Source organism: Phyllobates terribilis, unplaced genomic scaffold (assembly GCF_046119375.1).
Source record: "Phyllobates terribilis strain yellow unplaced genomic scaffold, ASM4611937v1 Scaffold_2__4_contigs__length_985480577, whole genome shotgun sequence".
In the NCBI taxonomy this organism is placed as follows: Eukaryota; Metazoa; Chordata; class Amphibia; order Anura; family Dendrobatidae; genus Phyllobates; species Phyllobates terribilis.
In genome coordinates, this window is record NW_027362762.1 from 41,542,813 (window position 1) to 41,555,795 (window position 12,983).

General features: G+C 43.9%; 1 protein-coding gene across 1 annotated transcript in view; it reads right to left on the reverse strand.

The window, feature by feature from the left end:
• Positions 1–3,056: 3,056 nt before the first annotated feature.
• PAAF1 (proteasomal ATPase associated factor 1) overlaps positions 3,057–12,983 on the reverse strand; it is a 63,575-nt gene continuing 53,648 nt past the window's right edge. The window contains exons 5-12 of the mRNA XM_073661268.1: positions 6,622–6,720; positions 6,364–6,514; positions 6,071–6,265; positions 5,816–5,907; positions 5,417–5,532; positions 5,244–5,326; positions 5,032–5,114; positions 3,057–3,929 (exon numbers count right to left, since the gene is read on the reverse strand). Coding sequence (XP_073517369.1) covers positions 3,852–3,929; positions 5,032–5,114; positions 5,244–5,326; positions 5,417–5,532; positions 5,816–5,907; positions 6,071–6,265; positions 6,364–6,514; positions 6,622–6,720 — 897 coding nt within the window. The 3' untranslated portion in view covers positions 3,057–3,851. The remainder of the gene's footprint in view (positions 3,930–5,031; positions 5,115–5,243; positions 5,327–5,416; positions 5,533–5,815; positions 5,908–6,070; positions 6,266–6,363; positions 6,515–6,621; positions 6,721–12,983) is intronic.

Consider the following 12,983-nt stretch of genomic DNA (forward strand, 5'->3'; position numbering starts at 1 on the left):
CAGCTCTTCCCGCACATGATCCATCCTCTCTAGGCTCTCCCCGCGCGCTCAGTCAACTCGCTCGGCTTTCCCAGTGCGCTCTGTCCTCTCTCTCTTGGCTCTCCGCGCACGCTCTGTCCTCTCTCTCTTGGCTCTCCGCGCACACGCTCTGTCCCCTCTCTCCGCACACGCTCTGTCCCCTCTCTCTCTCTCCGCACACGCTCTGTCCCCTCTCTCTCTCGGCTCTCTCTGCCCATGCTCTGTCCTCTCTCCGCACACGCTCTGTCTCCTCTCTCCCTCTCGGCTCTCTCCGCACACGCTCTGTCTCCTCTCTCCCTCTCGGCTCTCTCCGCACACACACTCTCCTCTCTCTCTTGGCTCTCTCCACGAATGCTCTGTCCCCTCTTCCACTTGGCTCTCTCCGCGCACGTTCTGTCACCTCTCTCTCCGCGCACACTCTGTCCGCACACGTTTTGTCCTCTCTCTCGGCTTTCCCCTCTCTCTCTTGGCTCCCTCCGCACACGCTCTGTCCTCTCTCTCTCTTGGTCTCTCCGCACACGCTCTGTCCTCTCTCTCTTGGTTCTCTCCGCACACGCTCTGTCCTCTCTCTCTCTTGGTCTCTCCGCACACGCTCTGTCCTCTCTCTCTTGGTTCTCTCCGCACACGCTCTGTCCTCTCTCTCTCGGCTCTCTCCGCACACGCTCTGTCCTCTCTCTCTCTTGGTCTCTCCGCACACGCTCTGTCCTCTCTCTCTCGGCTCTCTCCACACACGCTCTGTCCTCTTTCTCTCTCCGCACACCCTCTGTCCTCTTTCTCTCTCCGCACATGCTCTGTCCCCTCTCTCTCTCCGCACACGTTGTCCCCTCTCTCGGCACACGCTCTGTCCCCTCTCTCTCTCGGCTCTCTCAGCCCACGCTCTGTCCCCCCTCTCCGCACACGCTCTGTCCCCTCTCTCCGCACACGCTCTGTCCTCTCTTGGCTCTCTCCGCACACGCTCTGTCCCCTCTATCTCGGCTCTCTCCGCACACGCGAAGTGCTCTCTCTCCGCACAAGCGAAGTGCTCTCTTGACTTTCCCAGCACACTCCGTTCTTTCGGCTCTTCCCGCACATGATCCATCCTCTCTCGGCTTTCCCAGCGCACTCTGTCCTCTCTCTCGGCTCTCCCCGCGGGCTATGCTCTCTCTCTCGGCTATCCCCGCGGGCTATGCTCTCTCTCTCGGCTCTCCCAGCGCGCTCTGTCCTCTCTCTCGGCTCTCCCCGCGCGCTCTGTCCTCTCTCTCGGCTCTCCCCGCGGGCTATGCTCTCTCTCTCGGCTCTCCCAGCGCGCTCTGTCCTCTCTCTCGGCTCTCCCAGCGCGCTCTGTCCTCTCTCTCGGCTCTCCCCGCGGGCTATGCTCTCTCTCTCTCGGCTTTCCCAGCGCGCTCTGTCCTCTCTCTCGGCTCTCCCCGCGGGTTATGCTCTCTCTCTCGGCTCTCCCAGCGCGCTCTGTCCTCTCTCGGCTCTCCCAGCGGGCTCTGTCCTCTCTCTCTGCTTTCCCAGCGCGCTCTGTCCTCTCTCTCGGCTCTCCCCGCGGGCTATGCTCTCTCTCTCGGCTCTCCCAGCGGGCTCTGTCCTCTCTCTCGGCTTTCCCAGCGCGCTCTGTCCTCTCTCTCGGCTCTCCCTGCGGGTTATGCTCTCTCTCTCTCGGCTCTCCCAGCGCGTTTTGTCCTCTCTCTCGGCTCTCCCCGCGGGTTATGCTCTCTCTCTCGGCTCTCCCAGCGCGCCCTGTCCTCTCTCTCGGCTCTCCCCGCGGGCTATGCTCTCTCTCTCGGCTCTCCCCGCGCGCTCTGTCCTCTCTCTCGGCTCTCCCCGCGGGCTATGCTCTCTCTCTCGGCTCTCCCCGCGCGCCCTGTCCTCTCTCTCGGCTCTCCCCGCGCGCCCTGTCCTCTCTCTCGGCTCTCCCCGCGCGCCCTGTCCTCTCTCTCGGCTCTCCCCGCGCGCCCTGTCCTCTCTCTCGGCTCTCCCCGCGCGCCCTGTCCTCTCTCTCGGCTCTCCCCGCGCGCCCTGTCCTCTCTCTCGGCTCTCCCCGCGCGCCCTGTCCTCTCTCTCGGCTCTCCCCACGGGCTATGCTCTCTCTCTCGGCTCTCCCCGCGGGCTATGCTCTCTCTCTCGGCTCTCCCCGCGGGCTATGCTCTCTCTCTCGGCTCTCCCCGCGCGCCCTGTCCTCTCTCTCGGCTCGCCCCGCGGGCTATGCTCTCTCTCTCGGCTCTCCCCACGCGCTCTGTCCTCTCTCTCGGCTCTCCCCGCGGGCTATGCTCTCTCTCTCGGCTCTCCCCGCGCGCCCTGTCCTCTCTCTCGGCTCTCCCCGCGGGCTATGCTCTCTCTCTCGGCTCTCCCCACGCGCTCTGTCCTCTCTCTCGGCTCTCCCCGCGGGCCATGCTCTCTCTCTCGGCTCTCCCCACGCGCTCTGTCCTCTCTCTCGGCTCTCCCCACGCGCTCTGTCCTCTCTCTCGGCTCTCCCCGCGCGCTCTGTCCTCTCTCTCGGCTCTCCCCGCGCGCTCTGTCCTCTCTCGGCTCTCCCCGCGCGCTCTGTCCTCTCTCTCGGCTCTCCCCGCGCGCTCTGTCCTCTCTCTCGGCTCTCCCCGCGCGCTCTGTCCTCTCTCTCGGCTCTCCCCGCGGGCTATGCTCTCTCTCTCGGCTCTCCCAGCGCGCTCTGTCCTCTCTCTCGGCTCTCCCCGCGCGCTCTGTCCTCTCTCTCGGCTCTCCCCGCGGGCTATGCTCTCTCTCTCGGCTCTCCCAGCGCGCTCTGTCCTCTCTCTCGGCTCTCCCCGCGGGCTATGCTCTCTCTCTCGGCTCTCCCCGCGGGCTATGCTCTCTCTCTCGGCTCTCCCCGCGGGCTATGCTCTCTCTCTCGGCTCTCCCCGCGGGCTATGCTCTCTCTCTCGGCTCTCCCCGCGGGCTATGCTCTCTCTCTCGGCTCTCCCCGCGGGCTATGCTCTCTCTCTCGGCTCTCCCCGCGGGCTATGCTCTCTCGTCTATCTCCTCTCTCTAGTCTCTGTAACGCTCTTTCCACCACATCAGATGCAGTAACAAGACGGTGGAAAAATACAGATTTTAATGACAGCAATGAAACAATTAACCCTTCTTGTTTTAAAACATTAATAATAATAAAAAAACAATAATAATTCACCGACTTTCTAATTGGCCCTGGGAATTAATCAAGACTGCTGTTTTGGGATGTGGACTAAGTTCCAGCCGCTTGTCAGAAAAGTTGGATAAAAACACAAAGTTCCTATTTTTTTTTTTTTTTTTTGCAAAATATATCTGACTTTTATACTGGCGTAAAGTGTTCGAGATTAAAACGGTGTACAGATCTATTACTTTTCCTCACAGCTGAGGGTTTGTTACAATTGTATCCAGCCAAGACAATCTGTTCTGCACTGATACACTGTAACAAACTATTAGGACAGAAAAAATGTGATGCATTTGCCTCATGGGAGAATTACCAATTTGCGGCCCTCCAGTCGTCGTGATAACTACAACTCCAATCATGCACTGACAGCAGCAGCACGCTGGGAGTCGTAGTTTCATCACAGCTTGACACAATGCTTGACTACATCCCAGATAACCGCTGCAGCCAATCACTGAGCTCAGCTGTCTTATGTCGTTTATATCGGCTTAGTGACTGGCTGCAGTGGTCACGTGAGCTGTAGTTGTGATGTCACCGGTTGGGGGGGCAGCAGTGGTGAGACGTCTCTGATTTTATTATTTTGTAGCAGACGAGCAGAAAACAAAACCCCCTCCTTCAGCTGCAAGCGAGCAGCGTCCATAGCGCAGTGCGCCTCCGTCCGTCTTCCCAGTCCGCCGCCGTCCGTCTTCCCAGTCCGCGCCCCTCACAGATCCGCCAGCTGGTATTTCCGGATGATCCCGTCCCGGCAGCACGTGTACGCCCACTTCTCAAAGACTGCGACCTGCGGAGACAAACACGACTGATACAGACCCTGGTCCAGCCTGCCAGATAGGCAATCCCCTACTGAAATACTCTGTGCTGCTCCTTGCACTTGTTTCCTTTTCTTACTCGCATTAAGCAGAGTTCTTAGATTCACGAAATGAAGATCGCTCAAATCCTCTGTGCTGCTGGAGGACCCTGAGCCTTTTGCTATAATGTTAAGACCTCCCACAGGAGGAGCAAACACTCTCCTGAAATACTCAGTGCTCCTGTAGGACCCTGAGGCTTCCACTATCATTCAGTGGCTTCCCACAAGGCCAGTATACTCCTCTCCTGTAATACTCTGTGCTGCTGACTTTTCTCTACTGTAATTCCCCATCTGTGACCTAACACAAGGTCAGTACAATCCTCTGCAAAAAAAATACTCTGTGCTGCTCGAGGACCCAGAGCCTTCTACGACCTACCTCAACATCAGCTCTCTCATTTCCTGAAGTACTCTGTGCTGCTGGAAGACACTAGGTATTCTGCTATCATTCTGCACCTTCCTGCAAGATCAGCACACTCCATTCCTAAAATACTCTGTGCTGCTGGAGGAGCTAGAACCTCCAACTTTAATGTCAATACCTCTCAAAAGATTTGCTAACTCCTCTCCTTAAATGCTCTGTGCTGCTGCAGGACCCAGAACCTTCAACGCTAAAATCATTACATCTCAAAAGATCAGCTAATCCCTCTCCTTAAATGCTCTGTGCTGCTGCAGGACTCCAAGCTTTCCACTATGAAAGTAACTATCACATCGTGATCTGCCACATCGACACACTCCTCTCCTGTAATACTCTGTGCTGCTGGAAGACAATAGGTCTTCTGCTATCATTCTGTACCTTCCCACAACATTAGCACACTCCTCTCCTGTAATACTCTGTGCTGCAGATAGAAGGCATCAATTATCCAGTACTGCAGACCTGGTGCTGTACTAATGGACTTTCTGGATTATTGGAATTATAAATTACACCATTCTGGAACAATAAGGAGCAATCCCCTTACTCTGGACTATCGGGATGTAACTGTTAGACTATTTAGGGGGTCACACGTGTCGCCCCGTGGTAGAATATGGGGGGGGGTCTTACCTTATACACAGGATCACAGTCAGGATCTGTGAGCTCCAGAACGTGATCCAGATCCTGCCGGAGGATGAAGCAGGTCCCGTCCCCTGGAAAAATAATACCGCAGAGTTCATAGTGTGGCTCCACCGTGTCATAATGTAGCAACGTATACAAAACCGGCTCCAAAATGGCGCAAACCCGACGCCGCTCCGGGCCGTACCGCGTTCTCACCGTACCTTGGCTGGCGGCGAAACCTTCCCTAAATGGAGTCAGCGATAAAACTGGAGCTCCGGACCTGAACACGGTCTGTACAGGGACTCTGTGACGATATAATAAATGAGGACTGATCACGCGTGCCACACTGCGGTGCCACACCCAAGGTCTGGGGAGGGGGGGGGGGTTCACTTACTTTGTGCTTCTGATATCAAGCTGGTAGATATTACCGTCTTGACTCCCTCCTAAGACGTTCACGCTGGAGAGGAAAGTGCAACAGTTAAAGGCGTCTGTGCCGTCAAAGGTGAAGACCTGCAACGTAAAAGACCCCGAGATGGTAAATGTGGACTGCGGTATTCTCCTCCAAACTGATCAATTCTTTTTATCACCACCAGAGGGAGCTCATTGTAATGGAAGGTGCATAAATGTGTGCAGTGAGCTCCCTCTGGTGGTGACTGCAGGTGAGACTGACTATTACACCCTATCGTGGGCATCATCGAAATGGAAAGTGCTACGGAATATACTGGTGCTAAAGAAATAAAAATTATTATATCATATGCAGACGAGGGGCTCAGATCGCCGGGTCGTCACTTACAGACTGGCGGCTCTGCAGACTCACGGCCTCCAGCTTCCTGTCCTCTCTCGCCAGCAGCAGCAACTTTCCTTCACTCCCAATTTCACGGTCACCTGCAGCCCAAAAAAAAAAAATTTTATTTTAGAAGTTTTTAAGTTTTGGGTACGCAGCTACAATGCAGGCCAATGTGAGTCCATGGTAACAGACTACAAACAAACCCCGTGCAGTCGGATCCTGCAGACGTGTTACTCCTCTCCCTCTTCCCCTTGCACTTACTCGGGGTTGTTTCTGGGGTTCCCAGGTCAATGGCGTTATCAGCGACCCCTATGGAGATTCCATTAATGGCGGCTCCGCAGTCCGCCACCACCGCCAGGCACGAGGATCTCCCGCAGTCCCATAGTCTGGCCGTACCGTCCCTAGAACAGGACACAACGTTTCTCCCTCGATCCACCACGGCCAAATCCAGAATACCTGGGGGGGGGGGGGGGGGGATTTGAATGCATCACATTCCTATGGGAGACTGTGGATGTAGAGAAGCAGGGGCCTGCGTACACAAAACAGTGACCAACCTCCTTTATGCCCTTTAAAGGTGACCGGGCAGCTGGCGTCTTCTACAGACCAGATCTTCACTTGGGCATCCATGCCGCCACTTAGGACCACCATCCCCGAGGGGAAGAACCTGCAGCAATTGACATCATAGACGTGACCTTCCAGGACTCTCTACGGGAGGACAAGAAAGCAGAAAATCAGGTAGGTAGGGACTGTCACTATAAAAGAAAGGTTGAAAACTACACAAGACATGCAAGTAATAATCAGAAATGGCGCACCCTCGTTTCTCCATTATTGGTCTGAAAGATCTTCATCGATCCATCGGTGCTAGTGGAGACGCCGAGACCTCCCCCACTGGAAACATCAAGACAAGTCACCTGCAAGGAGTAGTTATATTCTTGTACATAGGAGCAGTATTATAGTAGTTATATTCTTGTACATAGTGGCAGTATTATAGTAGTTATATTCTTGTACATAGGAGCAGTATTATAATAGTTATATTATTGTACATAGGATACAGTATTATAGTAATTATATTCTTGTACATAGGGAGCAGTATTATAATAGTTATATTCTTCTACATAGTGGCAGTATTATAGTAGTTATATTCTTGTACATAGGGAGCAGTATTATAGTAGCTATATTCTTGTACATAGGAGCAGTATTATAATAGTTATATTCTTGTACATAGGGGGCAGTATTATAGCAGTTATATTCTTATACATAGGGGCAGTATTATAGTAGCTATATTCTTGTACATAGGAGCAGTATTATAGCAGTTATATTCTTGTACATAGGAGCAGTATTATAGTAGTTATATTCTTGTACATATGAGCAGTATTATAGTAGTTATATTCTTATACATAGGGGCAGTATTATAGTAGTTATATTCTTGTACATATGATCAGTATTATAGTAGTTATATTCTTGTACATAGGGGCAGTATTATAGTAGTTGTATTCTTGTACATAGGAGCAGTATTATAGTAGTTATATTCTTGTACATAGGAGCAGTATTATAGTAGTTATATTCTTGTACACAGGGGCAGTATTATAGTAGTTATATTCCTGTACATAGAGGGCAGTATTATAGTAGTTATATTCTTGTACATAGGAGCAGTATTATAGTAGTTATATTCTTGTACATAGGGGGCAGTATTATAGTAGTTATATTCTTGTATATAGTTGGCAGTATTATAGTAGTTATATTCTTGAACATAGGGGGCAGTATTATAGTAGTTATATTCTTGTACATAGGGGCAGTATTATAGTAGTTATATTCTTCTACATAGGGAGCAGTATTATAGTAGTTATATTCTTGTACATAGGAGCAGTATTATAGTAGTTATATTATTGTACATAGGAGCAGTATTATAGCAGTTATATTCTTGTACATAGGGGGCAGTATTATAGTAGTTATATTCTTGTACATAGGAGCAGTATTATAGTAGTTATATTCTTGTACATAGGGTAGTATTATAGTAGTTATATTCTTGTACATAGGGGGCAGTATTATAGTAGTTATATTCTTGTAGATAGGGGGCAGTATTATAGTAGTTATATTCTTGTACATAGGAGCAGTATTATAGCAGTTATATTCTTGTACATAGGAGCAGTATTATAGTAGTTATATTCTTGTACATAGGGGCAGTATTATAGTAGTTATATTCTTATACATAGGGGCAGTATTATAGTAGTTATATTCTTGTACATAGGGGGCAGTATTATAGTAGTTATATTCTTGTACATAGGGGCAGTATTATAGTAGTTATATTCTTGTACATAGGAGGCAGTATTATAGTAGTTATATTCTTGTACATAGGGGCAGTATTATAGTAGTTATATTCTTGTACATAGGAGCAGTATTATAGTAGTTGTATTCTTGTACATAGGAGCAGTATTATAGTAGTTATATTCTTGTACATAGGAGCAGTATTATAGTAGTTATATTCTTGAACATAGGGGGCAGTATTATAGTAGTTATATTCTTGTACATAGGGGCAGTATTATAGTAGTTATATTCTTGAACATAGGGGGCAGTATTATAGTAGTTATATTCTTGTACATAGGGGCAGTATTATAGTAGTTATATTCTTGTACATAGGAGGCAGTATTATAGTAGTTATATTCTTATACATAGGGGCAGTATTATAGTAGTTATATTCTTGAACATAGGGGGCAGTATTATAGTAGTTATATTCTTGTACATAGGGGCAGTATTATAGTAGTTATATTCTTGTACATAGGAGGCAGTATTATAGTAGTTATATTCTTGTACATAGGGGCAGTATTATAGTAGTTATATTCTTGTACATAGGAGCAGTATTATAGTAGTTGTATTCTTGTACATAGGAGCAGTATTATAGTAGTTATATTCTTGTACATAGGAGCAGTATTATAGTAGTTATATTCTTGTACATAGGGGCAGTGTTATAGTAGTTATATTCTTGTACATAGGGGCAGTATTATAGTAGTTATATTCTTGTACATAGGGGGCAGTATTATAGTAGTTTTATTCTTGTACATAGGGGGCAGTATTATAGTTATATTTTTGTACATAGGGGGCAGTATTATAGTAGTTATATTCTTGTACATAGGGGGCAGTATTATAGTAGTTATATTCTTGTACATAGGAGCAGTATTATAGTAGTTATATTCTTGTACATAGGAGCAGTATTATAGTAGTTATATTCTTGTACATAGGATACAGTATTATAGTAGTTATATTCTTGTACATAGGGAGCAGCATTATAGTAGTTATATTCTTGTACATAGGGGGCAGTATTATAGTAGTTATATTCTTATACATAGGGGCAGTATTATAGTAGCTATATTCTTGTACATAGGGGGCAGTATTATAGTAGTTATATTCTTGTACATAGGGGCAGTATTATAGTAGTTATATTCTTGTACATGGGGGGCAGTATTATAGTAGTTATATTCTTGTACATAGGAGCAGTATTATAGTAGTTATATTCTTGAACATAGGGGGCAGTATTATAGTAGTTATATTCTTGTACATAGGGGGCAGTATTATAGTAGTAGTTATATTCTTGTACATAGGAGCAGTATTATAGTAGTTATATTCTTGTACATAGGATACAGTATTATAGTAGTTATATTCTTGTACATAGGAGCAGTATTATAGTAGTTATATTCTTGTACATAGGGAGCAGCATTATAGTAGTTATATTCTTGTACATAGGGGCAGTATTATAGTAGTTATATTCTTGTACATAGGAGCAGTATTATAGTAGTTATATTCTTGAACATAGGGGGCAGTATTATAGTAGTTATATTCTTGTACATAGGGAGCAATATTATAGTAGTTATATTCTTGTACATAGGGGCAGTATTATAGTAGTTATATTCTTGTACATAGGGGCAGTATTATAGTAGTTATATTCTTGTACATAGGGGCAGTATTATAGTAGTTATATTCTTGTATATAGGAGCAGTATTATAGTAGTTATATTCTTGTACATAGGGGCAGTATTATAGTAGTTATATTCTTGTACATAGGGGGCAGTATTATAGTAGTTATATTCTTGTACATAGGGGGCAGTATTATAGTAGCTATATTCTTGTACATAGGGGCAGTATTATAGTAGTTATATTCTTGTACATAGGGGCAGTATTATAGTAGTTATATTCTTGTACATAGGGGCAGTATTATAATAGTTATATTCTTGTACATAGGGGCAGTATTATAGTAGTTATATTCTTGTACATAGGGGGCAGTATTATAGTAGTTATATTCTTGTACATAGGGGCAGTATTATAGTAGTTATATTCTTGTACATAGGGGGCAGTATTATAGTAGTTATATTCTTGTACATAGGAGCAGTATTATAGTAGTTATATTCTTGTACATAGGAGCAGTATTATAGTTGTTATATTCTTCTACATAAGGGGCAGTATTATAGTAGTTATATTCTTGTACATAGGGGGCAGTATTATAGTAGTTATATTCTTATACATAGGGGGCAGTATTATAGTAGTTATATTCTTATACATAGGGAGCAGTATTATAGTAGTTATATTCTTATACATAGGGGCAGTATTATAGTAGCTATATTCTTGTACATAGGGGGCAGTATTATAGTAGTTATATTTTTGTACATAGGGGGCAGTATTATAGTAGTTATATTCTTGTACATAGGGGGCAGTATTATAGTAGTTATATTCTTGTACATAGGAGCAGTATTATAGTAGTTATATTCTTGTACATAGGAGCAGTATTATAGTAGTTATATTCTTGTACATAGGAACAGTATTATAGTAGTTATATTCTTGTACATAGGGGGCAGTATTATATTCTTGTACATAGGGGCAGTATTATAGTAGTTATATTCTTGTACATGGGGGGCAGTATTATAGTAGTTATATTCTTGTACATAGGAGCAGTATTATAGTAGTTATATTCTTGAACATAGGGGGCAGTATTATAGTAGTTATATTCTTGTACATAGGGGGCAGTATTATAGTAGTAGTTATATTCTTGTACATAGGAGCAGTATTATAGTAGTTATATTCTTGTACATAGGATACAGTATTATAGTAGTTATATTCTTGTACATAGGAGCAGTATTATAGTAGTTATATTCTTGTACATAGGGAGCAGCATTATAGTAGTTATATTCTTGTACATAGGGGCAGTATTATAGTAGTTATATTCTTGTACATAGGAGCAGTATTATAGTAGTTATATTCTTGAACATAGGGGGCAGTATTATAGCAGTTATATTCTTGTACATAGGGGGCAGTATTATAGTAGTAGTTATATTCTTGTACATAGGGGCAGTATTATAGTAGTTATATTCTTGTTCATAGGGGCAGTATTATAGTAGTTATATTCTTGTACATAGGGGCAGTATTATAGTAGTTATATTCTTGTACATAGGGGCAGTATTATAGTAGTTATATTCTTGTACATAGGGGCAGTATTATAGTAGTTATATTCTTGTACATAGGGGCAGTATTATAGTAGTTATATTCTTGTACATACGGGGCACTATTATAGTAGTTATATTCTTGTACATAGGGGGCAGTATTATAGTAGTTATATTCCTGCACATAGGGGCAGTATTATAGTAGTTATATTCTTGTACATAGGGGCAGTATTATAGTAGTTATATTCTTGTACATAGGGAGCGTATTATAGTAGTTATATTCTTGAATATAGGAGCAGTATTATAGTAGTTATATTCTTGTACATAGGGGCAGTATTATAGTAGTTATATTCTTGTACATAGGAGCAGTATTATAGTAGTTATATTCTTGTACATAGGGGGCAGTATTATAGTAGCTATATTCTTGTACATAGGAGCAGTATTATAGTAGTTATATTCTTGTACATAGGGGGCAGTATTATAGTAGTTATATTCTTGTACATAGGGGCAGTATTATAGTAGTTATATTCTTGTACATAGGGGGCAGTATTATAGTAGTTATATTCTTGTACATAGGAGCAGTATTATAGTAGTTATATTCTTGTACATAGGGAGCAGTATTATAGTAGTTATATTCTTGTACATAGGGAGCGGTATTATAGTAGTTATATTCTTGCACATACGGGCAGTATTATAGTAGTTATATTCTTGCACATAGGAGCAGTATTATAGTAGTTATATTCTTGTACATAGGGGGCAGTATTATAGTAGTTATATTCTTGTACATAGGAGCAGTATTATAGTAGTTATATTCTTGTACATAGGGAGCAGTATTATAGTAGTTATATTCTTGTACATAGGAGCAGTATTATAGTAGTTATATTCTTGTACATAGGGGGCAGTATTATAGTAGTTATATTCTTGTACATAGGGGCAGTATTATAGTAGTTATATTCTTGTATATAGGGGGCAGTATTATAGTAGTTATAGTCTTGTACATAGGGGCAGTATTATAGTAGTTATATTCTTGTACATAGGGGGCAGTATTATAGTAGTTATAGTCTTGTACATAGGGGCAGTATTATAGTAGTTATATTCTTGTACATAGGGAGCAGTATTATAATAGTTATATTCTTGTACATAGTGGCAGTATTATAGTAGTTATACTCTTGTACATAGGAGCAGTATTATAGTAGTTATATTCTTGGACATAGGAGCAGTATTATAGTAGTTATATTCTTGTACATAGGGAGCAGTATTATAATAGTTATATTCTTCTACATAGTGGCAGTATTATAGTAGTTATATTCTTGTACATAGGGAGCAGTATTATAGTAGTTATATTCTTGTACATAGGAGCAGTATTATAATAGTTATATTTTTGTACATAGGGGGCAGTATTATAGTAGTTATATTCTTGTACATAGGAGCAGTATTATAGTAGTTATATTCTTGTACATAGGAGCAGTATTATAGTAGTTATATTCTTATACATAGGGGAAGTATTATAGTAGCTATATTCTTGTACATAGGAGCAGTATTATAGTAGTTGTATTCTTGTACATAGGAGCAGTATTATAGTAGTTATATTCTTGTACATAGGAGCAGTATTATAGTAGTTATATTCTTATACATAGGGGCAGTATTATAGTAGTTATATTCTTGTACATAGGAGCAGTATTATAGTAGTTGTATTCTTGTACATAGGAGCAGTATTATAGTAGTTATATTCTTGTACATAGGAGCAGT